Source organism: Zalophus californianus, chromosome 6 (assembly GCF_009762305.2).
Source record: "Zalophus californianus isolate mZalCal1 chromosome 6, mZalCal1.pri.v2, whole genome shotgun sequence".
Taxonomy (NCBI): Eukaryota; Metazoa; Chordata; class Mammalia; order Carnivora; family Otariidae; genus Zalophus; species Zalophus californianus.
Window position 1 is genome coordinate 803,314 of NC_045600.1, and position 27,442 is coordinate 830,755.

General features: G+C 57.9%; 1 protein-coding gene across 2 annotated transcripts in view; it reads left to right on the forward strand.

Annotated features, from left to right (window-relative positions):
- Positions 1 to 2,774: 2,774 nt before the first annotated feature.
- The window catches only part of BRF1 (BRF1 RNA polymerase III transcription initiation factor subunit), a 58,901-nt gene continuing 34,233 nt past the window's right edge, over positions 2,775 to 27,442 (forward strand). Inside the window, exons 1-3 of one of the 2 annotated variants that reach the window (XM_027572771.2) lie at positions 2,775 to 3,023; positions 9,896 to 9,976; positions 20,536 to 20,709. In XM_027572771.2, coding sequence (XP_027428572.1) covers positions 2,840 to 3,023; positions 9,896 to 9,976; positions 20,536 to 20,709 — 439 coding nt within the window. In that variant the 5' untranslated portion in view covers positions 2,775 to 2,839. The remainder of the gene's footprint in view (positions 3,024 to 9,895; positions 9,977 to 20,535; positions 20,710 to 27,442) is intronic. The other variant, XM_027572772.2, reaches the window with a different exon arrangement.

Sequence of the window (27,442 nt, forward strand, 5' to 3'; positions counted from 1 at the left end):
AAAATTGGTACATTATCCCCAGGGTGCAACAGAAAGAGACAACGCAGAATTTTTCAACAGAAATGATGGGAGCAGGAAGACAATGGAAGGATGTCTTGAAAGTGCTGAATGGTAAGGACCACCAACCTTAAAATCCGCATGGGGGGGTGGCTACAGCTGCCCCCCCCCCCCCGGCCCGTGGCCCAGCGGCTCCCTGGCGCCCCCCCTGACCCCACACGGCGGGGACGCCCCTTGTGCCCTCTCACCGTCCCCTGCCTCAGGGCTGTGCATCCTGGGCCTGTGAGGTCTGCAGCCAGGCCCCAGAGGGTGGGCTCCCCTCCAGATGCCCCCCACTCCTCTCCCTGTTCCCAAGAGCTCCCCGCAGGAGGCCTCTTGGGGTCAGCAGGGCCGCTCTCTCTGGAGGCCCACTGCGCCCACTCCAGGGCTCCTGCCGATGGGGAGTCCCACTCCACACTGGGAACGGCATCCTCTCTGCAGGTGCTCAGGACAGGTGCTTCCCGGGCTCCGCGGCTGCCCTCTTGGGCTCATCCCTATGCTCTGTCCCCTTAGCTTAGCGTCTGTCTGTCCTTGCGTGGGTGAGTATTTCCCTCCCGCCCCCGGCCCCAGTGTGTCCCTTCCACACTGGCCCTCCCCTCCCAGAAGCCTGCAGCGCCCGGTGTGGCTGAGTCAGAGTGACTGCAACCTGACAGGAGACCCCGAGCCACAGCCGCCCCGCTAGGCTTTCCCGGATCCCTGGCCCTGAGAAATGGCGGCACATGACAGATGTTTGTTGTTTTAAGCCGCCAAGCTTTGTGGCAATTTGTCAGGCAGCAACTAGTAATTAACACACCGCCTGGAGGGCAAGCATAGTCTGCACTCCCGGGTGCTCCCCTGGGGTCTTCGTGGGGATGCCCACATGCTGGGGCCACAAACCCAAGGCTCACCCCTCAACGACCCCAGTTTCCTAAGCAAGAGAGGTGTACAAAATCCCCTCTGTGGTTTCAACCATTGACGATGCAGCAGTGGGAAAGACTGTCTCAGGTAAGTGGACCTCAGCTTCACTGGGGAGGAGGGGACACCTGTGGAAGGCTCTGTGTGAGGTGGTTTGTGTACATTTTGCAAACATTCAAAACCACTGCTTATGAGGAGCATAAAACCCGCTTGGGAAGCTTAGCTATGCACTCGCACTTGATTCCGTCAGGCTCGGTCTTGTTTGGCTACCAGTGCTGAATGCTACTTGGAATTTATTTTCAGAGCAGTTGAGGTTGGGGCTCAATTTACCCTGTTCCTACTCTACCTGGAGGAGAATGCAACAGCACTGAAGAGTCTGTCTTTTCCTTAGTGGCTTGCGGCCCCTAAAGTTTTGTGTGCAGTTGGGTTTGTTTGTGGACTGCTGGTTTCATCCCACTGTGTCCATCTGTTTGTCCCTGTACAAATGTCACGTGGTTTTAATGCCTGTAATTTGATATAATATTTTGATGTACAAAAGGGCAATTTCCCTCTCCTTCCTTTTTTTTAATTTTAAAATTGTCTTGACTATGCTTGTGAATGATCTCTTCCAGATGACTTTGGGAATCAGCTTTTCAAGTTATTTGAAAAGCTGGTTGACATTTTTGATTGGGATTAAACCGACTTTACAAACTCAGGAGCGGCTTATGCGTTTGCCACTTGGCTTCCAAGCGGGCAAGGGGCGTTTTCTGTTGGGAGTCAATTTGAGCTGCGGCCATGTCCTACAGCGAAACTTCAGTGTTTAAAAACTGTGGTCCTGGGGCATCTGGGTGGCTCAGTCATTAAGCTTCTGCCTTCGGCTCAGGTCATGATCCCAGGGTCCTGGGACCGAGCCCCGGCATCGGGCTCCCTGCTCCGCGGGGAGCCTGCTTCTCCCTCTCCCACTCCCCCTGCTTGTGTTCCCTCTCTCGCTGTGTCTCTCTCTGTCAAATAAAATCTTTAAAAAAAAAAAAACAAAAAAACTGTGGCCCTATTCTCAGGGACGCATGGGTGTTGATGGGTGTTGCGGTGACTGCGAATGGCACCTGCAGATATTTGCGGGCGTGCGTGGGTGGGGGGCACGGAAACGTCACTGTCAAAGGTAACAGTTGCACACAGAACTGTCAGGAAGTGGGGACTTCTGCGGGGACACGACAGGGGCTGGGGGCGCAGGCGGCCGGGCACCGTCAGGCGGAAGCCGGGGAGCCGGGGCGAACCGCGAGGCGGGCCTGCAAGCTCCGGCGAAGGGGCGGGCGCCCCGGCCGGGGGCCCTCGGCTCTTCACCAGCCCCGCGGGGCCAGCCCCAGGCCTGCCCGGGCCCCGCCCACCGTCCTGGCCCCGCCCACGATTCCCGGTCCCGTCCTAGGCGGCGCTCCCCACCGAAGCCCCGCCTACCGACCAAAGCCCCGCCCACATCTCCGAGCCGGGTCCCAGGCGGCGCTCCCCACCCGAAGCCCCGCCCACCTCCGTGGCCCCGCCCGGCGCTCCCCACCGAAGCCCCGCCCACAGCCCCGGCCCCGCCCACAGCCCCGGCCCCGCCCGCTGCTGACGCCTGCGCACGGCCAGTGAGGCCTACCGGTTAGTGGGTCTGAGGTCCGGTAGTGGCGCCCGTGTCCGGAGGTGGCGGGTTCGAGTCCTCGCGGCCGCGCCGCAGCCCCTGTGCCCGTCCCCGACGCGCGGGCGCGACCGTTAAGGGCGGCGCGGCCGCGGCGTGCGCGGCGAATCTGCCGCTGCGAATCGGCGGGCTCCGCGGCGGCGGCGGCGGCCTCGCGAGAGTCGGGCGGGCGGACGCGCGGGCGGGCCGGGGCCGGGGCCGGGGCCGGGGCCGGGGCCGGGGCCGGCGGGCGGACGGGCCCGCGCGGGAGCCGCCGGCATGACGGGCCGCGTGTGCCGCGGCTGCGGCGGCACGGACATCGAGCTGGACGCGGCGCGCGGCGATGCCGTGTGCACCGGCTGCGGCTCGGTGCTCGAGGACAACATCATCGTGTCCGAGGTGCAGTTCGTGGAGAACAGCGGCGGCGGCTCGTCGGCCGTGGGCCAGTTCGTGTCGCTGGACGGTGGGTCTGCGCGGGGGCCGCGGGCGGGGGGGGCGCGCGGGGGCCGCGGGCGGGGGGGGCGCCGGCGACCGCGGGCGTGGGGGGGCGGCCGGGGGCGCGGCACCTAGGTCTCCGGCAAACGGGCGTCACCTGGGCGCAGCCCCGGGCCTGTCAGCGCTGCGAGCGTAAAGAAAGTTCTACAGCCCCCGTCCCCCGGCGCGGGCTCTCCGTGCCGCCCTGTCCCCAGCCGCGCCGCGCGCAGGGTGTGCTGCGGGCCCCCGGCTTTGGGGACTGGCCTCTCCGCTCTGCCCGCTGCCTGTGACTTGGCCCAGGGTGGCCCCAGTGGCAGCCCTCGGGTCCTGTTGCGGCTGGGTCGTGCCCCCCCGGAGGATGGGGGGGAGATGTGGCCGGCGCTTTGGGTGGGGGTCACTCGGTGGCGGCGAGGGACAGCGCTGCCGCGGGCATGGCGGGGGCTCGGTCTGTCCGCGCGTTTTCGTTTCCCCAGGCTGCGCACCTGGGCTACAAACTGAGCTCTGGGCAGGCGTTCATTGTTGGTGTGTGGCAATATGGTTGATTTCTGTTGTCGGCCCGTTTCCTGCGAGGTTGCTAAACTTAGCTATTAGTTGTGGGAGGTTTTGAAATAGATTTCTGGGGATTTTCTATTTAGATAGTCATGTTGTTTATAAATAAGGTCTGTTTTATTTCTTCCTTTCGTTTCTTTTTCTTGCCTCGCAGCAGACATGCTTGCCTTGTTCCCAGTCTTCTGGAAGCATTCAGTGTCTTCCCATTGAGTGAGTGTTGTCGTTAACTGTAGGCTTTTGGTCCGTAAAGTTGAGGAGGTTCCCTTTCTACTCCTAGTTTGTTGAGTTTTGATCATGAGTGGCTGTTGAATTTTGTAAAAGACTTTTTCTCTATCGACTGACCCCGTCATGGTTTTCTTCTTTACTCTGTGTGGCTGATTTTTAAACGTTTGACCCTGCCTTTCCTTCTGGGGTAAACCCACTTGATCGTGGAGTATTATTCTTGTACGTGTGGCTGGATTAGACATGCTAACGTTTTGTTGAGGGTGCTTCTGTGGAGTGTGGGTATGTCTTTGGTTTGATATGGAGGTGCTGCATCTCATGGAAGGAGTTGGGAAATGCTCCCTTCCCTTTTTTATTTATTTTTTTAGAAGAGACTGTGTAGGATTGGTGTTATTTCTTCCTTGAATCTTTGGTGGAGTTCACCAGTGTAGCCATCTGGGCCTAGAGGGTTTTTTTTTCCAGAAGGTTTTTAACTACAGAATCAGTATCTTTAGTAGTTGTAGGTTATTGTGGTATTTTACCCTTTTCCCTGTGGGTGAAGTTGTGGTTTTGAGGATTGGGTCCATTTGTTCTAAGTTGCTGAGCTTATGCGTGCAGAGCTGTGGGTACCCTTCCTTTACCCTTTTGATGTCTGCAGGGTCTCTAGGGACGCCCTGTTTTCCCGGCATCACACTTCCTTTCACATCCTCGCTGTTCTTCCCTCTGTCTCCCTTACTGGAAGTTTATCACTTTAGTTGATCTTAGCAAAGATCCGGCCTTGGGTCTGGTTGGCCTCTCTCTCCCCATCATCTCTGGTGCAGGGCACACATCTTCGTGCCCTTCTGGGGCGACTTCTTGGACTGCCGGGGTGGAGGCTCCACAGCGCTGTGTTGTGGGTTTGTCAACGTGGTCAAACTGTCCCTTGAGTCACTGGAAAGAGAGTAAGGACAACAGGAAGAACAGATGGTTGTAGGAGCTGACGCTTAGGGTTTCCCATGGAAAGGCGCTGTGCTGAGTGCACCCCTCACCTGATGACCACCTGCCCCCACTGCAGTTGGGGAAGCAGGTTGCAGAGGAGAGGGATACCCCGAGAGTCCTGGACGTGAGCGACGTGCTCCCACCTGTCTGCAGTAAAGTCGGTCACAGAGCCAGGTGCGGTGGGAAGGTGTGATTTCATGGGTGTGAAGACCCTTCCCCAGCCCAGCCTGGCTCTGTCCTATGGGCTTGTTCTCTGGAGGGTCTGCAGGGAAGTGCTGCAGACATGCGGTGGTTTCTTAGCCCCCCCCCCCCCCCCCCCGTGGGACCTCCGTCAGCCGCCTGCTCCCTCCCCTGCATCAGGGCAGTGCTCACACAGGCTGTTGACTTGGGTTACTCTGGCGCCCCCGGCAGAGGTGCATGCCAGCTGGCTCTTCCCGGGTCCTCCTTCACTCCAGCCTCGCCCTGAAAGCTGAGCTTGCTCCCTCAGCTGCCCTCATCTGGGGCCCATGGTCACCATCTTTCCAAAGCATTCTTTCTTGTTCCTTGAGAACTGCGTATGGACAGTTAGCTTAGGGGTGTACTTGCGACTCTGTAAATGAGATGCCGGGGCCGTGAGGCCAGAGGCCCTTACTCTGTGGGCTTCTGACCGTCCAGGGGTCTTCCCTGGTGAGTACCGATTGTGTGCCAGGCCTGGCCTCTAGGACTGAGGAGCTCTGGTCCCCGATTCCCTGGAAGATGTTCTTGGACCAGCAAAGTGTGAGGCTGACATCCAGTGGTGGTGGCACGAGTGGTCCTGGGGACATCTGGGCCGTGGAAGGCCCTGGAAGGCAGCCAGCCGAGAGGAGGGATGGGTGTGTGATTTCGGCATGCAGCTCCATGTGGCCAGAATGTCAAGTCAGTGGGCAAAGCTGGACTGGCTGGGGCCCTAGTGGGCCCTGAGGGACGGTCCTGCCGCTCCCCTAGGGAGGGGCTCCCCCAAGTGTGGTGGGGACTGGAGAGCAGGGTTTCCCAGCAGGGTACGTGTGAGTGTCTTGTGCCATGTGTCCACCCTGAGGGCCTCAGAGCTAGCAGCTCTTCCCTGAGCGTCCCCTCTGCCGTCGATGGTGCCCACCCCCTGTGGGCCTCCCCCCGGAGTTGTCAGCACCGCTCCCATGACATGCAGCCTGGAGGCAGAGGGAGCTCCGGCACCGGGCAGCCTGTGGTCCCTGCTCCCCTGGGGTCCTCCCCTCTCTCTGCCGGGGAGCGCTTTCCATGGTTTCCATAATCACAGCTTGTCATGGCTGCAGATTCGTCTTTTAAGTGAAGACGTCTGTGAGCGCTGGTGTAGTCACAGGTAGGAGTGGTGAAGTACTTGCCACACGTTTGTGTTGGATGAACTCTCCCCAGCCGTAAAACAGTGAGAAAGGTTTGTGGCCTCCAGCCCTGGATGGGACGGGGAGGGCCCCCAGGAGGGGAGCCGCTCTTGCTTGCTAAAGAATGATGGGACCTGCACCAGCTGCCTAGCCTGTGCCCTGCCCTTCGGGGGCTCTCCCAGGCACAGCCCCCCTGTGCCTTAGGTCTCTGAGCACAGGATGGTGTCCTGGCTGCGCTCTGGTCCCAGAGGTGGAGATTCTGCAGCTCTGCTGCTATCCTGCGGCCCCTCAGAGCCCCGTTGAGTTCCTGGCCAAGGTGCCTGTTCTCAGGAAATGTGGGCTGAACTCTGTGCTAGGGGCACAGGGTGAGACAGGGCTGCTCTTTCTAAGATGTCATTTGCAGCTTTTTTCATCTACCACGCTCCACGCTGCATGGTTTCCAAAATCAGAATTGTAATCCCCACGAAACAGGCTCTTTGGGAGCTGCGCTGGGTGGAAAGGAGTCTCCGGTGCTGCCCCGCTTAGCTCCCTGTGTCACGACAGATCCATGTCCGGGCGGCGTCCTGGTGCGCAGCAGTCTCCGTGGCCTGGTCCAGGGTCTCTCGGGAGCCCCAGAGGGGCTTGTGTCCATGTGGGGGCTCCGGCTGCAGGACCTCTCTGGAGAAGGGCTTACATGGCAGCGACAGAGATCCTCCCTTTAAGTCAGATTCATATGACTTCTTGAAGGTGTGCTTGCCCATGTTGGGGGAGCTTGTGGGTGTAATGGGGGACAGATGTGTGCAAGGCCTTCCTGGGGTGCTGAGGCCCCTCAGCCCAGCCTCCCTCTCCCTAGTGCTGAGGTGTTGGTGTTGCTGGCTTTGGTCCCCGTGCTCACAGTGGCCAGGCTTGCGGCGGCCCCTCGGGGTCCAGGGTCTGCCGTTCCGGGGTCTGCCAGTAGCTGGCGGCACTGGGCCAGGCATCGGGCCCTCCGCCGCAGGCCACGAGGGGGCGCTCTTGGCCCGGTCGTAGTCCACCCTTAGTTCCGCTTGTTGTGGTTTTTTGGTTGCAGGAGCTTGTCACAGAAGGTTTCTAATGTTTTTAGAAGTTGAGAGAATAGCGTGAAGGGGGTCTGAAGGCCAAGAACATCCTCCGTTGGCAGCTGTCATTCAGCTTTCCTTCATGCTTCAGGAAACATTGGCCTCCTGGTCTGACGGGGCACTTAGGCTATCCGCGCGCGTGTTCCAGATTTTATCTCTTGTAACAAACCCCGGTGGGTGGTGTTTGCTGAGTAACAGAATCTACCTCAGTTTGGCAAGAGCCGGCTTGCACCCTAGCCCCTTGCCGCAGAGAACTGAGTCTATGAGGGGACAGGGTCCCAATGTCTCCTGGGGGCCCCCGATGCCCTGGGGCTACGCACAGGGAGCTCAGAGAGCATGGGGCCGGTGTGCGCACGTGTGTGTGTGAACAGGGGTCAGGAGATCGTCCCCAGGGTCGGAGCCGCCCCAGGAAGACTGGCCGGGTCCTCAGGGAGAGGCAGGGAAGGACAGCACAGGAACAGGAAGTAGATGTCTTGGAGGCACAGCGAGGGGGGTAGGGGTCCTGGGGGGGTGACCTCTGGCAGTTTTGCGAGATTTCGAGGAATAAGGAGATTGCATTTAATACTCAACCAGAACGAAGTTCCACTCTTCTTAATTTTCTTTTTCAAAGATTTTATTTATTTGAGAGCAAGAGAGCACAAGCAGGGGGAGGGACAGAGGCAGAGGGAGAAGCCGGCTCCCCGCGGAGCAGGGAGCCCGATGCAGGGCTCCATCCCAGGACCCTGGGATCATGACCTGAGCCGAAGGCAGATGCTTAATGACTGAGCCACCCAGGCGCCCCCATTAACCTTTTTTTAATGCAGTAGTCCAATTATTTATTAAAAGTACACATCCGTTTTAATTAAGACAACATGGTGATTTTTCTCTTTTCCTAAATTAAACGTTGGGGGGTTGCTGGCTAAGCCTAAACATGCTTAGATGTGGCTGTCATGGTCAGGTGCTATGAGTGAGTGGGCCTTCCTCAGTGGTTCTTGTGTGAAAAGATTGCAAATGTAAAGATCCCCAAGTTGTAAGAAGCCACCACCACCAAAACTGGAGGGTCAGAGACGCAGAGCCCTGATCTCAGCCCAGCGAGCCTGTGCCGGGATCCACAGAGCTGACAGGTGCTTTTGGAAGGCCCTTGGTGCCCGTCCAGGTGGATGAATCTCCTCTGGGCCCTGCAGCTCTCCAGCCCCCTGAGGACACGCTGCTTGCCCTCTCCCTCCCCACACTCTGTGACCAGCTTCTTGAGGACATGAAGTCTGCAGCGGTGGTCGGTTGGGGCAGCAGTAGAAGCCAGCCCTCCCGGTGACAGCAAACCCGTCCCTGGCTGGTGAGTGACACCTGTCCTGGGCACTGCGCTCTACAGGAGGAGGCCACCGGGCTGGTCCTGAGGCCTTCGTAACCACGGTAACCACGGAGGAGGCAGCAGAGGATGCTGCCCAGCTGGGGGCCTCAGCCCTCCCAGGCCCCTCCGCTCTGCCGCCGTGGTGGGAGTGCTGGGTGCTGGGCCCCCGGGCAGCCGGCTCCTGGCTCTGCTCCCAGCCAGCCCACCTCAGCCCGTGGCCCGGCGGCTGCCCAGCGGCTGCCCACCAGTTGGTCTTTTCCACATTCTCTTGGCTTGTCTTACTTCTTTTTGTTGCCGGCTAAACTTGGAAACCATTTTACTGAGATCTTTAAGGAATCTCGTGAGTGTTGGTTTGGGATTTGCTGGAGGTCGTGCTTGTTCTGCGCTGTCTGTGCTGCTGGCTGCCCATGGGTGACCCCGAGGTCCCTGCTGGCCCCGGACGTGGGCCCTGTGCTTTCCCTGGGGGCCTGTTCCCAGACGTGGTCTGGGTTTCCAGGTCCCTACCGCAGGTCTGAGTTTCCATTTCATTGTCGCATGGGTCCTGGTCCGTCCTGCAGGCCTGACGTCCTGTGGCTGAGGCTGTGAGGTGCCCCCTGACTGCAGAAGCCTCTAATTCTTCGCTGTGTATTTGCTCACAAACACACCGGCCCGTGGGGTGGGCGGCACTTCCCAGCTCCGCTGCCTTCTCTTGGCTGCCCGAGCATTCTTCGGCTTCGGTGGTGGGGCTTGTAAGCCCGGCAAGCAATCCAGACGTCTACCTGGCTGTCTTTGAAGGGTAACAGGGTGGAAGTCCCAGCCCCACTGCCTTGCAGAGCAGAGTGCATGGCACTTCCTGGGGCATCTCAGCACTGGTGGGAGATCCAAGGCCGAGCGCCTGCAGGTCTGGCTGTGGCCACCCTTTAGGACCAGGGTCCCTAGGCTGCTGTTATGTGGGTGGGCAGCACACAGGTGGGTAGAGGTGTGATGTGTCCTGTAGGCGAGCTGGCTCACGGGCTCTGGGCCACGGTCCTGTGGGTGGTGGGACAGGTGCCATTGACCAGCGGCCACTGTGCAGGTGTAACTCCTGTGCATGGGCTGGGCCTGGGTACGCAGAGGGCCCCGGGGGATGCTGTAGTTTGCTGGTGAGCTGTGCTCTCTCTGGCTGCCACGCGGCAGTGTGAGCTCTGGAACGCGGTTAGAGAGGCCACACGCGCACTGGCATGCCAGAGGGAGGGGAGGTTTGCCGGTTGCTAAGAATGGCAGGGGGAGGCCCCAATTCTCCAACCATGAACGCTGATCCCACTGTATCCATGCTTCAGATACACCCCAGGCGGTGAAGGTTGCTGGGATGGCTCTTTCCTGCCAAGTTTTGACTAATCAGTCTGATTTGTTTTTCTAGGTGCCGGCAAAACCCCAACCCTGGGCGGCGGCTTCCATGTGAACCTGGGAAAGGAGTCAAGAGCACAGACCCTGCAGAATGGTATTCCCCATGGCGGGGGCTCTGGATGAGGGCAAGTTCCGGGGGTGAAGGGCAGGAGTGGGCGGCCTGCAGTGACCCCTGGCTAGCGCTTTCTAACCATGTTGAACAGGAGTGTCTTGCTCCTGACTTCTGGGGAAAGCGTCCAGTCTTGCACCATTAAGGAGGACGTTGGCTGTGGTCAGCTCAGGCAGGAACACGTTCTGCCAGCCCCTCTCAGACATTTGCATGAGGCCACTGTCAGGAATGTCAGGCCATGGAAGAGTCCTCCCGACGCGCTGCATCCCCTCGCTCTGTGGTCTTTGCGGTGGACCTCGGAGACGCTGCAGGTTCCGTCCAGACCACCACAGTAAAGCGAGTCTCGCGGTAAAGTGAGTCACATGGACTGTTTGGGTTCTCAGTGCATTCCAAAGTTATGTTTACACCACACTGTAGTCTGTACATGTGCAATAGCATTGTGTCTAAAAAGTCAGTGTTCGTAGCTTAATGAAAAATGCCTCATTGCTAACAGCGCTCACGGTCATCCGAGCTCTCAGCCAGGCACGGCCTGTCTGCTGGAGGAGGGTCTGGCCCCCACGGTGCTGGCCGCTGACTGGTCAGGGGGGTGGGGGGCTGGAGGCTGGGGTGCCCGCGGCAGTTTCTTAAAATAAGACAAGAAGGCAGTTTGCCGCACTGATGGGCTCTTCCTTTCACCAGCGGTTTCTCTGCAGCAGGCGATGCTGTTCGACAGCATTTTACCCACAGGAGAACTTCTTCCGAAATGGGAGTCGGTCCTCTCAAACCCTGCTGCTGCGTGATCGAGGCAGTTTTTGTGAGAGTCTGGTCCTTCGCTGTCACGTCAGCAGTGCGCACAGCGTCTCCAGCAGGAGCAGTTTCCATCTCAAGAACGCACGTTCTTTGCTCACCCAGAAGAGGCCTCTCCGCCTCCTTTCGGGTTTTATCGCGAGACTGTAGCAGCTCAGTCCCATCTTCTGGCCCCACTTCTGATCCTGGGTCTCTCCTGTTTCCAGCGCACGTGGGCGGTGACGTCCCCCACTCAAGACTCGAACCGCTCAACGTCATCCACGGGGGCTGGAATCCACTTCCTCCAAAGCCCTGTGGATAGGCGGAGCTCTTCCCAGGAGTGCGAATGCTCTTAATGGCATCTAGAACGGTGAATCCCTTTCAGGACGTTTCCGTCTACTTCGCCCAGATCCATCAGAGGAGTCACTCTGTATGGTAGTTACAGCCTTCCGATATGCATTTCTTGATAATAAGACTTAAAAATCAAACTGACCCTCGACCCCTGGGCTGTAGGATGGCTGGTGAGGTAGCAGGCATGAACCCTGCATTGATCTCATTGCATGGCTCCGTCGGAGCTCTTGGGCGCCCCGGTGCAGCGCCCCCGAGCAGTAAGGTTTGGAAGGAAACCTTTTTTTCTGAGCAGCAGGTCTCAACATTGGGCTGAAAATATTCAGGAAACCATGTTGTCAACAGATGTGCTGTCATCGAGGCTTTGTTGTTCCGTTTATGGAGCACAGGCAGAGCAGATTTCGTAGGATTTTAAGGGCCCCGGGTTTTCAGGACGGTAAATGAGCAGTGGCTTCCCCTTAGAGTCGCCAGCTGCCTCGCCGCTAACGGGAGGCTTAGCCTGGCGTCCGAAGCTTTGCAGACGCACCGAGCTCGCCTCTCGAGCTGTGGACGCCCTAGACGGCCCCTTCTTCGGGTAGAAGGCCGGTGCGTCCGCGCTGCAGGTCGGCCACTGAGCGCAGCCACCTTCCCCAGCGAGCCTCGCGCGATCTTCGGGAGAACGCGCTCAGCTTCTCCATCGCTCAGCTTCTCCATCGGCGCGGCTGCTTCACCTCGCACGCGTACCTTAGGGAGCCGGCTTCTTTCCTCAAGGCTCCTGAGCCCACCTCCGCCGGCTCCGGACTTTCTTCTGCCGGCTCCTGCCCTCTCAGCCTCCGCGGGGCTGAAGAGTCGGGGCCTGGCTCTGGACCAGGCTTGGGCTGCAGGGAACGCGGTGGTGGCCGGTTTGACCTTCCATCCCGACCACTCCGACTTTCTCCGGATCAGCGCGAAGGCTGTTCCGCTGTCTCATCGTTCGTGTGCTCACTGGAGTGGTACTTTTCATTTCCTTCAAGAACTTCGCCTTTGCACTCACAGCTTGGCTCCCTGGCTGGTGCAAGAGGCCAGCCTTTCGGCCTCCCCGCCTTCCACGCGCCTTCCTCACTCCGCTGACTCATTTCTAGCTTTGATTTAAGGTGAGAGCCAGGCGGCTCTTCCTTTCACTCGAGCACTTAGAGACCACCGTGGGGTTATTAACTGGCCTAATTCCAATATTGTTGTGTCTCAGGGACCAGGGACGCTCGAGGAGGGGGTGGGGGGAGGAGGGAACGCGGGGGGGGGGGGCAGTCAGGACACACAGGACATTGACTAAGTTCACGGTCTTCTGTGGGCGTGGTTCGCGGCGGCCGGAAGCAATTACAACAGGAACATCAGAGATCACTGGTCGCAGATCGCTGTAATGGATAAAACAATTAGAAAAATTTGAAATATTGAGAATTAACAAAATGTGACACAGAGACACATAGTGAGCAAACGTGGTTGGAAAAATGGCGCCCAAAGACGTGCTGGAGGCAGGGGAGGCTGGGAGCCTTCCGTCTGTGAGAAGCGTAGCGTCTGCACAGAGCAAACAAGGTGCGCCGGTTCCCACCTGCTGGGAAGGCGGCCAGGCGAACTGTCGCACTCAGGGACCCTCCGCCACTGTGGGTGTCACACTCAGGGACCCTCCGTCCACGGCCCTGGGCTTGTGGTTAGCACATCAGACTGTGCATTTCCATTGTGCTTCTTCCTTTGACCCGTGGTTTACGAATAGTGTGGTTTGTTCTCATTCCAGATCATACTGTTTGCAGGACCTCCGTCGTTTGAAATGGTGGAGGCTTGCCTTATGGCCCAGCACGTGGTCACGTCTGGGCCACTGGGCCCTTGAAAGGAGCATTTTTCTGCACACGGTCTGTACCTGTCACTCAGGTCAGGTTTCCTTGTGATGCTCGCTCAGTTTGGTTGTGCCTGTCCTGTCCCTGGAGGGCATGTGAAAACCCCCATGATGACTGTGCGTCCTCCCCGTAGTTTGGTCAGACTTTTGTTTGACCAGTGTGAAGCCCATGTTCTTGGTGCGTGCACACGCGGACTTGTTCCTGGCAGGCAGCCGACCCTCTGTTGGAGGAGTGCTCTGCCCTTGGCCCCCTCGGTGCTGGCCCAGCCCCACCAACTTCCTTCCAACTGCTGTGGCCACACTGTGCGCTTTTTCTGTGGCTGACCTGAAGATCTTCTGCATGTGAAGAACCATTTCCCGGTAGAGAACTCGTATTTCTAAAAACCGGCATGCTGTGTTTACTAGAGTTGTGCGTGCATCAGGCCCAGATAAGTTGTAAAGAGCAGCATTCATGCTGCACACATGTGGCAGTAAAACTGCAGACTAATCATAAGGACAGAAGCAATCCGTCCTATTAGAAATAGTGATCTCTTGGTTCAGTAAAAGAGAACTCGCCGCATCCTCAGAGTGGGGTGTCAGCGAGGGCTGAGGCCGACGTATTTGGGGAAGTGCTAGGCGGCCCTAGGAGCCTGCAGTCCTGAGAGGACCCTTGCCTGTTGTCCTCTGCAGACCTTCCTGCGGGGCTCCTGCCCGGGGACGGCGGCCCCTCCTGCTACTGTCAGCATCCGGTCTTTGCCCAAGTCGGGGCTGTGGGGCAGAAGGGGGCCGGCGGGTCCAGTCCCTCGTTCTGTTGCTTTTGATGAGAGCTGTCTGCATGGCACTTGCGGCCCAGCGCAGTCGTCACTCGGCAGTGAGCCCGCACTGTGTTGACCTCCTGTCCTTGGAGATCTTTCTCTTCTCTTTGTGCTGTGGCAAGTTTATGCCGATTTTATCTCCTTGCCATTTTCTGTAGCTCTTGGGGCAGATTCCGACAGGTCTTGCGCATGTTGTCTGAGGTGTAATTGGCGCATCTCTGATGTGTGGTGCCCCCTCCTGCCCCACGTGGAAGTGGTGTGCTGACTGCCGTGGAGATGCATGTCTGTGGGCGTCTCTGCCGGGCAGAATCCCGCCCGCTGCCCCACCTGCCGGGTTTGGGTGCAGTCTGGGAACCGAGCTTCCGCTGTTGTGGGTGTGTTACGTGCTGCTTGGCCGTTGGAAACGGGAAAGCTGGGAAGTGAGCAGACTGACAGCATCTATGGCCCTGGTCGGGACTGACGCTCACGCGGGGTTTGCCATCTCCTGGCCTCCCTCCTGAATGGTGCTGGTGCCCACACCTTTCCTGGGTCCGTCTCTGGTTCTGTCGGGAGTGCACTCCGACTGTGGTTCACAGGCAGGTCGGCGAGGCGGACCGTGCGGGCCCCTTGTCCGCGCTCTGGGTGCGTGTGGAGGGGCCCCACGGGCACCCCACAGAAAGCAGGAGCCAGCGATCCAGGGCCGCCAGCAGGGAAGGTGACTGCTGGGCTGAGTGTTGATCTCTCTCATCATCTTTCCTGACTGGGTCCTTTTGGGGTTTTCCCTCTGTCTTTGGAGTTGGGATGCGCCACTGGGCTGAAGCTTTCTGCATGACTCGATGAGCCCTTTTATTGGGGAGACATTTCTGTACTATTCTTTCTGTATGTCTGTTTCTCTTGGTAAAATATATGTAGAGTAAGGTGCATAAAACGCACTGACCTTAAGTGAACTGCTTGGTAAACGTACATGAATGACGTGTGCCTCACAGATCAGGGAGCACGTGCTTCTTGAGCCCAGGAAGCTGCTCAGCACTGGGATCCGTGCTGTGTGGGGACTTGATCATGTGGATGCACCACTTTGGGGACATTCGGGGCTTCCCTTCCGTCCACGCCCGTGCACGACGTCCTTCGGTGGTGGCTGCCGGTGGGCATGTGCCTGAGAGCGGCACCCGGGGCGGCGGGTGTGTGTGCTCATCTGAGTGTGGTTGTGCCGCTCGCCCGCCCTCCCGTGGCCGCCTGAGTGCTGGGGCCGCGGTGGTCCTGGGCGTCCGTCGGTCTCGCACCCATGGCGATTTCGCTTGCTTTGCGGCTCAGTGACGGCGTGGGCCGCCTGTGTGTGCTTTGGCCGTCGGGAGAGCCTGTCCTTGGGAGGCGCCTGCCCGTCGTGTCTTTGCACAAGTGTTTTGAGAAGTTGAGCTGCCATTTTGTTACTGCTGGGGTTTGATGTTTTCACACATCCTGGGTTCGAGTCCTTGCTTGAATGCACGTACCGTGAATCCTTTTCCCAGTTGATGGCTTGGCTTTTCACTCTCTTGTCTCTTGACAAATAGAAGTTTCTTAATTTTAATGAAGTCTCAATAGGTTGTTTTTTATGGTTAGGGAGTTTTGTGACTTAAGAAATTCTTGTCTATCCCAAGATCTGAAGACACCCTCCTGGGTGTTTTCACCCAGAAGCTTTGTTGTTTTCTAGTGCGCATTTAGGTTTGGGATCTACCTCAAATCAATTTTGTGCAGATGGTGTGAGGTAGTGGTTGAGGTTTACATTTCTCACTGTGGACTTCCTGGTGCCCCATCCATCAGCAAGACCGTCCTTTCCTCGGGACGCTGAACTGGTCCATTAGTCCCAAGTGACTGAATGTGGAAGAGTCAAGTCCAGCTCTGCTGTGACACCAAGAGTCCGTGGTGTCTCTGGAACCACGCCCCATGGGTCTGTGTGTGCCGAGGCCGGTGTGTTGTTGCGGAAATCCCGCGTGAAGCTCTCAGCTCTGTCCCCCTTCACCATGGTCTCGGCTTCTCTGGCTCCCTTGTGTGGCAGAGAGTTGGAATCATCTCGTTGGTTTCCACAGGAAAACTTGCCCGGAGTTTGGTTGGGATTGATTCCGTGGACTCTGTGGATCAGTAGGTGGAGAGCTGCTGCACTGACTCAGAAGTGTGGTCTTTGTGGTGGCTGCCTCGTTGGCAGCCCTGTGATCTGTGACCCATCCCCCCTCCCGCCCCCATCTTTGCGCCTCACTCCGGTCCAGGGCTCTGCGGGGTCTCCTGCCGTGGGGCTGCTGTGCGTGCGGCAGGGGTGACTGTGCGTGTCCTCGGCCGGCTGCTGACCTTGACGTGACAGTGGCCACCGGCGTGTTGTCAGCAAGCATGGCGTGTCTGTTGAATGATTATGTGCGTTTTCTCTTTATCTTGTTACTGCGGTGAATTGCCCTGATTTTATGAATGTTATGCTCCCCTCGCACTTCTGGGAGAAGCCCCGCGGGGCCACGGGCGCTCTGTGTGCTGTCTGCACTGACTCCGGTGTCCTCCTGGACCTGTGGGAGGACGTGAAGCCGTCTGGGCCTTGCCTGGGCCTTCAGTTTTCTTTCTCACATTTAAAGATGAAAGATGCAGTTTCTTTGATGGGTCGCTTTTTCATAGGGTTTTAGTGGACCAGTTAGATTTTCTCTTCCTTCTTGTCAGTTTTGATGAGACGTCCTTTTCGGATTGACGGGAGTAATTCCGACACAGACTGTTGTCAGGGTCGCTCATAACCCTCTTCCCGTGCTCCTGGGTCTCCCGATTTGGGGAGACGGCCTTTCTTCATTCCTGACCTTGGTAAGCTGTGCTTTCTCCGTTTCCTTACTTGGCCTTGCTAGGGATTTATCGGTGTAGCAGCTGCATTAATCTTCGCAGAGCGTCGGCTCGTGGGTCTTCTGTGCTGTTTGTCTCCTTCTTGATTGGAGTCTTCTGTCCGTTACGCCCTCCCTTCAACATCTTCAGTTCCCTGTTCTTTTTCAGCTTCTTAACATGGAAGATATGGTCACTTTTTCAAGCCTTCTGTTTTTGATGTTCGCAGTTACCTTTGCTACAAGCTTCACCTCTGCTGGAGCCCACAAGGTCGGAGATAGCGATTCCTCCTTTTTGTTCTGTGGGCTTTTTCAAGTTTTGTTTTGAACTATCTCTGGTCTCCCGGCAGAGTTGCAGAGACAGCTCCCTGAGCATGCCCTCCATCAGCTTCCCTAGGGCACACATCGCCCACAGCCTGGCCACAGGGTTGCTGTGAGCCGCCTCGCCGTCCTGGGCCTCTTCCCGTCTGCGACCATCTCTCCCAGCCTGGACACACTCGAACAGTCCTGGCACTTCGGAGTCTGCTGTGGATTTGGGGTGATCCCTTGTCTTTGCCCCACGTAGGGTGTACCTGGGCTCCCGGGCCTGGCATGCTGCCACGCTCCTACCTTTCCCATGCTGTGCTCTTTAGAGACCAGTCCCCGAGGCCGGCCCACACAGACGGAGGAGGTGTGCCTGCGCCAGGGGGCGAAGCTGTGGGCAGATGGGCCGCGCTTCTCCTCCAAGTGTGGTGTGGCCCCCGCGCTGCCCTGCTGTCCGCCTCCCTTCTGCAGCGCAGTGCTCACGCCCGTGGCCCGCCCCCAGGTGTGTGTGTAGAGCCCTTGCTCCGCAGGACTGCTGCCCCATGGCGTCCGTTGTCCTTATGCCATGTCCTTGTTCTTTCTGATAACCTCCTGCAGGAGTCTGCGCCCCGTCTGGAGGGAGAGGTCTCTCGAGCCAGCTGCGAGCCTCCCCCGTGGACCCCGCCGGCAGCCGCTCTTCCTCCACCCCCGAGCCCACTGTCAAGGTCTTTATCTGTGTCTGCTCAGCCGTTCGGTTCATTTTGAGTTTTGTTTTGTTTTATTTTGTTTTTAAGTAGGCTCCACGCCCAGCCTGGGGCTTGAACTCACGACCCTGAGATCAAGAGTCAGACACTCGACTGACTGAGCCACCAGGAGCCCCTAATTTTGAGTTTTAAAAAAAGTTCAGTGATCATATTTTTAATTGTCAAGGGCTGTATCTTTTTAATTATAGCCCTTTGATACATTTCTTTTTTTTTTTAAGATTTTATTTGTTTATTTGACAGAGCGGTTGAGAGAGAGCACACCAGTAGGGTGAAGGGCAGAGGGACAAGCAGACTCCCCGCCGAGCAGGGAGCCCGATGCAGGGCTCCTTCCCAGGACCCTGGGTTCATGACCTGAGCCGAAGGCAGACGCTTCACTGACTGAGCCACCCAGGCGCCCCAGATTTTATTTATTTGAGAGAGAGGAGAGAGCAGGGGGAGGAGCAGAGGGAGAGGGAGAGAAGCAGACTCCCCCTGAGCAGGGAGCCCGATGTGGGGCTCCATCCTGGGACTCCGGGATCATGACCTGAGCCGAAGGAAGATGCTTAACTGACTGAGCCACCCAGGCGCCCCTCCCTTGATACATTTCTGTGGATTGGTATCTTTTCTGATATTCTGGAGGATGTCATGGGCTTTGAAAGCTTTTTTCCGTTACCAGTCTGCTTGTGGAGCCTGGTGTTGCTGTTCCCTTTCATTGCCCTTTCCCACGGAGGTTGCTGATTCTCGGTGTCTGTTGTCATGTCTGCAAAGGGCCTTCTGTCGCGGGGTGCCCCTGGAGCTGGTCACAGGAGTCGCTGTGACGCGTGGCCCTGCTGGGGCACCCCAGTGTCCGCTGCACTGGCCTGACCTTGGGGCCCAGCTGGTGTCACCAAGGTCCTCCTGGTCTGGGGGTTTGTGGGGGGGTGTCCTGTGGATGGAGAGCCTGAGACTCAAGCAGTTCTGACCGAGACCCTTCTTTCTGCATGTTCCTGGGGCACTTGCCTGGCCCCGGCCCTGCGCTGGGTTCATTTTCTTGCTCTCCTGGCCGTTGCCACTGGCTTGAATGGAAAGATGGGCCTAATTTTCACAAAATGCCAAAATGTGGAAGGCAACCATGTGCTAGTGTGTTTACTTTTAGCATTCATTTTTTGGGAGGAAGCCTAATGAGAATAAGCTATGGTTAGTTGATCAGGAATGGTTTTACAAGAATTTATACTTATTAACGTTGTACAATTGTACGTGCATGTCTGCATCATGGGATTTATTCAGTTTGCCTATTGTGCTTGCTAACCTCGCATGGAGTAAAAAATTACTTGGGGGTGGCTGGGGGGTGACTGCTAATGGGCACAGGGTTTCTTTTGGGGTCATGAAATATTCTGAATTGTGATGAATATGCTAAAACTATTTTTTTAAAGATTTTATTTATTTGAGAGAGAGCATGGACACATGTGCACACAAGTGGGGGAGTGGCAGAGGCAGAGGGAGAAGCAGGCTCCCCACGGAGCAGGGAGCCCGATGCGGGGCTCCATCCCAGGACCCCGGGATCATGACCTGAGCCGAAGGCAGACACTTCGCCAACTGAGCCACCCAGGCGCCCCTAAAATGATTAAATTGTATACCTTAAGTGGGTAGATTTTACAGTATGTGAATTATATACAATATATTATAAGATAACTGCAATCAGTCCGAGCCCCCAAGCCACCGGGGAGCCCCCCACTTTGTTCCAAGAACTCCCAGACGGGCATCAGCTAACAGGTAGGGGGCTCACAGGCCCTCCACCGCAGGCGTGCTGGGCTGAGTGTGTGTGCCCTTGGGGAGCCAGTGATAGGCCCCTTTCTGTCCAGTCAGTCAGGGCTGTGGTTCTGTGTCGGTTCAGCCCGGCTGGAGGGCTCCAGGCAGGGCAGGGGTGCTCCACTGGGAGGGGTGCTGACCATCTGGCCCCCCAGCTGCCAGAGCACATGCCGGCTGCTGGTCCCTCGGGGCACTGGCTCCCGGGGTCCCCGCCTGTGGCTGGCGGTCTTTGTTTGCCGCGTCTGTGGGGCGGGCAGGCCAGGCCGTGGGACCTGAGGAAGCCACACAGCCCTCGCCTTCCCCAGACTACTGTCCTTGTCAGAGGGCAGGGGAATCTGCACGTAGCTCTTTGTGGGCAACTTGCACGAGTCCCTGCCTTCTTTCCCTGGCCCAGCTTAGGGTGGCCTTCACCAAGAGAGAGTGGATCTGGGGAGCCAGGGCTGCTGGGTGCAGTGGGGAGTCTGTGTGCTGGGGTCCACGGTGGTCGCTGGGAGTGGGCTGTGGGCGGGTGCTACAATCTAGCTCTTGCTCTGTCCCGATGTGGGCTTTGGACTTCCTGGTTCTGTGCTGTGTGGCCCGTGGCCCGCGGCAGCCCTTCCTGTCCACACACACAGCGGGTGCGTCTCCTCTCCTGCTGCCGCCCACAGCTTGTGGGAGGGGCTTACCCAGGGGCAGGAGTGCACATTATGTCGCGGAGTCCGCAGACATCCCGGCAGCCCCTTCCGTCCCCGAATCTGCCAGGTGCTGCCCCTGCCCTTGCCCAGGCAGCGCATGGCAGGCTGGAGGCTGGCCTGGGGGCAGCTGGCCAGGACGCATGGGTCCCTGCTGGGAAGGCTGGGTGGGCATGGCCAGGCTCCTGGCTGTTGGAGCAGGCCCAGGGCACGCAGCTGTGGGGCCCATGGCCGTCAGGCCATGTCATCAGCCCCTGTCGGGAGGTCGTGTCTGTGTGGAGCACGTGGTGATGTTCAGCGGTGAGGAGTAGCCCCAGCCTGGCCGACACACAACCCTGTGCAGGCACCGATGCCGTTTGGGTGCAGAGAGGAGTGCGAATCCCAGGCCCCCGTGTCCACACAGAAGGCTGGGGACACATGAGAAGTGAACCCGACAGCTTAGAAGGGGGAGGGCCAGTCTGTGTCCTTCCCGCTGGGAACCAGTGGTAACGTCTCATGTTGTGTCCTAGGGAGGCGTCAGATCCACCACCTGGGGAGCCAGCTGCAGCTGAACCAGCACTGCCTGGACACAGCCTTCAACTTCTTCAAGATGGCCGTGAGCAAGCACCTGACCCGCGGCCGCAAGATGGCCCACGTGATCGCGGCCTGCCTCTACCTGGTGTGCCGCACGGAGGGCACACCGCGTATCCTTTGCTGCGGGGCCTCCACGTGGGCCGTCCTCCCTCCGACCTGGGCTCAGTCGGTCCAGTAACCCGCTGTTTATGAGGCTTCCTGGACTCGAGTGGCTTTTCACCAGCTGGGAACTGGGAAGCTGGGCACCTTGGCGAGGACAGAGCGCACTCCGCCTGTGGCTGGCTGCTCTCCCGCTATCCTCCTGCCCCCCGCCGTTGGCTGGGCCTTCTTGGAGAGGACGGGGGTCTGTTCCACTCTTGTGCTTGGACCACCTGCACCCCTGCATGGCGCCGGCAGAATTCTGGCTGGTGCTTCCCCTGGGAGAGCCTTCTGGGCTTCCTCGCCCTCCACCCTGGCTGTCCGCCATCCCTCTGGGCTCCGTTCGCCTCTGGTCCCGTGTCCTTGTTTCATGTAGCACGGCCTCCGGTGGTTTCCTGCAGGTGGTCTCCTTCCACCAGTGCTCTTGGGGACGGCCTGGTGGACTCCAGGATTTGGACAGCAGTGCCCACAGTCTTCCGCTCCCGGGCTCCTGTCGAGCAGCTGGGTGCCCCAACCCTGGGCTCTGCCTGGGGTGGGCGTGCTGTTCCCTGGAGGCCTTTGTTCTCTCCGAGCTGTGGACCCAGAGTCCCTGCCGCGGCCTCTCGAGCCGCTTACGGTTCCTCCCTTGGCCTCACTCTTGCTCACGGCACAGCCCGCCATCTGCCTGCTCGCGTGTTCTCCTGGCTCCCACTTCCCCTTCACTTCGGGGGACTCTGTCTCCTGCCACGTCTCTTCATTGCTGCTCCCGTGTCTCCAGCTGGAGGAGCTCTTTGTTTCTTGCTTGTTCAGAGGGCAGCACAGGCCGGGACTGTCCCTTCTGCCACCAGCCCCCAGCCCACCTTTACCTGCTTCCCTCTGCCCCTCCCTGTGTGTCTCCAAGGACAACCAAGGAGTTTAAAGAAAATGTTTTTATTTTATTTATTTATTTTTTAAATATTTTATTTATTTATTTGACATAGAGAGAGAGACAGAGTGAGCACAAGCAGGGGGAGTGGCAGGCAGAGGCAGAGGGAGAAGCAGACTCCCCACAGAGAAGGGGGAGCCCGATGTGGGACTCGATCCCGGGACTCCGGGACCATGACCTGAGGCGAAGGCAGTTGCTTAACCGACTGAGCCACCCAGGCGCCCAAGAAAATGTTTTTAAATAACTATTTTCTAGATGAGTTTTAGGTTCACAGTGAGATTGTGGGAGAGGCACAGCGATTTCCCGTGGGCCCCACCCCCCACGCACGTCCCCCTCCGGTGCAGACACCCCCCCACCCCCAGACGGTGCATCGGTTACACCGATGAACCTGTGTAGGCACATCAGCCCCGGAGTCCGTGTTCACTGGGAGCTCACTCCTCTGATGGGCCCTGCTGGGTGTCTGTGTAGCCGACAGGCCCGTGGTTGAAAGACGGCCGCGGGACGGCTGGTTGGCATGTGTGAGAGGCGGCTGGTGTCACTGGGCACAGGAAGTTGCAGATTCAAAGCCACCAGACGCTGACGTGGAGCGGGCTGCCTGCACCGCGTGCTGGCCAGCCGGGGGCTTCTGGAGCCCTGGGGCTGCTGGCCCAGCAGGTCAGTCCTGCCCTGAGCACTGTGCACGGCTGTGTCCTGGGTCCAGGCCCGGGCCAGGTGTCTGTGTGGCAAGTAGCCTCCCCTCCCGGCTGCGTCCATCCTGGTGGGACCTTCCTGTGGGCAGAACTCTAAGTGAGGCTCACCTTCACGTCGTGTCCTTTACGGCTGATGTGTGCACCGCTTTGCCTGCCCCAGGTCGTGGAAATACTCTCATGGGGTCCCTTCCAGAAGCTTTCGGTTTTACGGGTCTCCTTGGAGTTTAGGATTTCTTTTTTTTTTTTTTTTAAACAGACCATTTACAGTTTTTTTTTTTTTTAAGATTTTATTTATTTATTTGACAGAGACAGACACAGCGAGAGAGGGAACACAAGCAGGGGGAGTGGGAGAGGGAGAAGCAGGCTTCCCGCGGAGCAGGGAGCCCGATGCGGGGCTCGATCCCAGGACCCTGGGATCATGACCTGAGCCGAAGGCAGACGCTCAACGACTGGGCCACCCAGGCAGCCCAGAGTTTGGGATTTCTGAGGGGTCGGGTTTGCTTCTCTGCATGGGCCGTCCAGCACACGGTGCGCGAGGGTCTGCCACCGGCGTCTCAGAGCCCTCCTGTGGTCCGCTCGCCTGCCTGTGGGCCAATAGCAGACTGCCAGAGCTGCGGCTCAGCCATGATCTGAGGACCGGGATGGGGAGGCCTCCAGCCACAGCCGCCCTGCTGCCTCGGGCGTCTGCACTGCCCTTGGCCCTCTGTCCTTCTATGCAAGGTTTTGAATCAGGTTGTCTATTCCTATGAGAAGTCTTGTGTGATTTTTTGATTAGGGTTTATGGATCCACTTGTGGGGGATTGAAAAAGACATTGATGTGAACGATATTGATTCTTTCAATCAGTGACTATCCCTTGTTTCTTCTGGGGTTCCCTACTTGCGGCGACCTTGTGTTACTTTGGACAAGGGGCCTTTCCCATGCTTTGTTCGCTTTATTCCTGAACAAGTGTTTGCATGAACGTCGACGGCCTCTTGGTGATGCACACAGGGACCGTCCAGTTTCATACATTGATGTTATGCCCGAGAGTACAAAATTCAGTTATTAATCTTCCTGTTTGAATGTCGGGATCTCTCGTTTCCTTAGCGTGCCTGTGTGCGGCCAACTCTAGTTCATCCCTTCCGATCTGTGTGTCTGTCACCTGCGTGGCGTGCCTGCCACTGAGGGTGGCATCCTTGGCTGTTCCTGGGCCACGGATGGTGCTGTCCACGCCCACTGTGGAAGTCTGTGGGCTCTGGCAGACGCCCTTTATCAGGTGGAGGACATGTCCTCTCTCCTGCTGCCGAGGGCTCTTGTCAGGAAGGGCGTGAGTCTCCCACGTGTTTGTCAGTGTGACCATCATGTGGGGTCTGTCCCTTAAAAGGTGCTGAGCTGAATCGCACTGACTTTCAGAAGGTAAAGCAGCCTTGGCCGTGGCGTGTTACCCTCTGTAGACATTGTCGGGCGTCTCTGCCCGTGTCGCATGGGAAGTTGTGTGGTCGGTCTGTGTTGCTGTTCCTCTTGTTGTGTCCTTGTCGGGGGGATGTCGCACTCGGTGGCTTGGAGGCCGTCAGCGCTGTTTCTTCTTTAGACGTCTGGGCGAGTCCACCACAGAGCCCTCTGGGCCTTCAACATTTTTGTGGCAGTGTCGCAATTATGGATTCCATTTCGGCAACACGCACAGCAGCGTTCAGACCTGGTTCCTGTCTGTCAGTTGTGCTCCATTTTATCTTGCAAGGCACCGTTCCCATGATTTCAGACCCCACCTGTGTTGGTGTAAAGTCATCATACCTACTCGGCACGCTGCCCCGCGGTACAGGCCCCCTCCCTGTCTCCCGCCGGTGCTCCCTGCTCCTCTTCCTTTGCTCCACCTTGCTGGGACGCTGCCAGCTGTATGAGTCTTTTTTTCTGGGTGAGGGTTTACGGAGATGTAACCCACATACCGCGCAGTTTACCCAGTAGAGCCCAGGACTCAGCGGGGCCCTTGCCCTGTCGCCTGGGAAGCAGCCCCGCCCCGGAGCCCCCGTGTCTCGGGCCACGGTCTGCGGTCTGTCCGGCTCTGTGGGTCTGTTCTGGGAGGCTCAGGGGGTGCAGGCGCACGCGCAGGATGTCGTGGGCACTCCATGTTAAACCGTGTGCGGCACCACTAGGTGGTTGTGCCCATCCCCACCCACGGAGGGGGCGCCCCGGTGTCCTCCCGAGGAGCCAGACTTCTGCTTGGTCATTGACCTGTGGTGCACGCTTATTTTCTGTGTCATTGATTTCTTTCTGTTTTTCTTCTCCTTCTGTTTTCTTTGGGTTTGACTTACTATTTTTCTTGCTTCCTAAGACCGATGCTCAGGTTCTTGATTGTAGTCTTTCTGTTTTTCTAGTAACAGCACTTGAGACTCTGAATTTCCCTCTAGACAGAGCTTAGTGACATCACACAGCTTTGATGTGTCACCTTCTTATCATCACTCTGCTCCAAAATATTTTCTGATTGACATTGTTACTTTGTCTCGGGTCCCTGAGTCCCGTAGAAGTCTACTGAGTGTTTTGAGAACAGTTGGGGGTTTTCTTATCTTTGTATGATCAGTTTCCAGCGCAGCTGTGTGTGGGCCCGGGCATCCACCGAATGTGGTCCCGCATTTCCTGTGCCTTGATTCGCAGCTCAGCGCACGGTCCACTGGTAGTGGTATGTTTCGGGAGAATGCCTGTCCATGGTTGCTGGGCAGAGTGCTCTTGGAATACCAATCAGGTCACGGTCACCTCATCCCTGCTGACATCTGCCTGCCAGACGAGAAGGAGAGCGCTGAGCCTCTCGCGTCTTTCCCCCGACCCCGCTGGCTCCCGTTGTGCTGGGGCGGCCTTGTTGGGAGGACGCAGACCGGACACGGTCTCTCCCCTGGGGGGGATGACTCTGAGCCTCACGGAACCTCCCCTGATGACCCAGCACCTCTCCCTGCGATTCTCCTGCATCTGACGCGGTCCAGGGACACCTGCTCTCTCTCTTCGTGTGTGCGCGGTCCGTCTCTTCCATCTGGAGATCCGGTCCCTCCTGACATAGTTCACACTGTCTCCTGTGAGCAACGTATAACTGTGTGTGTCTCTAATTTTTTAATCCAGTCTTAAAATATTAAACGTCTTACTGGTATATTTGTGTTTAATTCCACCACTGTTTTTCTGTTCGTTCCATTTGTCTTTGGTTCTCTCCTTCTCACCACCTGTCAGAGAAGTCGGGTATTTTGTCCTGTTTTCCTTTAAACAGCTTGTCTGTTCTGCACATACTTGTCACCGTTTTGCCCACCGCCCTAGTGGTTCCATCCTGTGCCGTGACTTCGCAGAGTCTGCCTCAGCTGCAGCGCCCACGCCCCCCGGGTCACACGGACCACGTGGACCCCACGGCGCTGCCTCACCGTTGCCGCCGCTGCCTGATCCTGTAGGCTCATTCACACTTCCCCGTCGTCACCTTTCCCATCCTGATTTTGTGCGTTGGTCCGGACCATTCTCCTCCGTGTTTGGTCTGCCTGCTGGAAAGATTTCCTCCGCTCTGATTTGTGTGGAACATCTTCACTTGGCAGATGTTTGGGGTGGCTGGTGGTCGTTTCTGCGGCACCCGCCGGCCACCCTGCTCCCCAGCTCCCTGTCCTGTCGAGGGTCCAAGGGACTCTGCATCTTCTCTCAGCTCCCCTTGCTGCTGCTGGGAGGGGGTACCTTTGTCCTGTTGTTTGTAGAACTGCTAGGATTGGTGGCTTTGTGTATTTTGTCTGTTCTGGGCGAGTCGGGGGCAGCGTGCTGTCCGGTCCAGTGTGTGCCCCCCTTTCCCTTCTGGGCTCCAGGCCCACGCACAGCATCCCGTCCCACCTCGGGTTTGGGGGTTCCCGTTCTATTTGTTTTCCTTCCCTCTCTGTTTCAGTCTGAGTGTTCTCCAGTGACCTGAGTTCCCTCGACCTTTCCTTGGCTCTGTCTAACCGTGTATTAAACCTACCTATTAAATAACTTCCTAATTTCAGTTATCACTTTTTATTAGATTCTAAGTCTTTGGTAAAATTCCCCCATCTCTTAAGTTACGTGAAAGTCTTTAATAGCCCACAGGAGGGTCATTGGTGGTTCTATTTTTACTGGTATTTATTTGGTCTTGCCTGCTCTCATGCTTGGTAAGTTTTTATTGAATTGATGGATATCGTGTTTGAAAAACCGTGGGGCCTGTGTGTAATTGTTCCCCGGAGGGGGTTTCACACCCTGTGGCGGGCAGGCGGTGAGCGGGAAGCTAGGCTGGCCCCCTCACCGTGAGCCTTGGCTGTGCGCTCGCCTCAGGCCCTTTCCTCCCCTGTTCCCGCTCTTCCCACCCTTCCACACTCACTGCTGCTGGGTACGGTCTGCAGGGAGCCTGTACGCACGCCGTTTGGCCCGCTTCTGGCAGGTGCTGCCTGCTCTTGACGGTCCGGCCCCTTGAGCCTGGCTGTCTGGGAAACACCCGCACCCTCAGCGTCACCTTCCCCCCAGCAGGACTCTGTGTGCCCCAGGCCTCTGTGCTTGGCCCTCTTTCTTTTGAGGGTCTTCCCCACAGGCGTGGCTCCTAGTTGCTCTCCTGCGTTGTGTCTGGCTTTTTGGATTGCTCTCCTGTGCGTCGTGCTGGAGGGCGACGTTGCACGCTCTCATGGTGGTGAGCCACAGCCCCTCCTAGCCTGGCATTCACCCCTGCTGGCTCTTTCTGCTTCTGCGGCCAGGCCCTGGGTGGGGTTTGCCTCCAGCTGCGGGTGAGCCTTCCCTGACTGAAGGTCAGGCCTTGCTCCCTCCTTGCCTGGACTCCCTGTGGCTCTCCTCATGGCTCTCCCTGTGGCCACCAGGCTGCAGCTTCCGGCTCCAGCCTCCCTTCCCCTCCCCTCTTCTCAGCCACAGCAGCTCCTAGCATCAGGAGTGCTGACCTTCCCAGAGCCCCCCAGTCAGAGATGCTGGCCTGCCTCCAGCCAGTAGGGAGTGGACACCTGCAGCACAGTGGTCAGTGGGATGCCTGAGTGAGGGCTGCACCAGGGCTCGTGCTGCTTAGCGCCTCGCTGAGCCTGAGCCCCACGCGCAGGTGTGCTGAGCTGGCAGCCGCCAGCACAGGATGGACCATCTCTGTGCGCCGGGGCTGCGGGCCTGAGCTCTGCCCT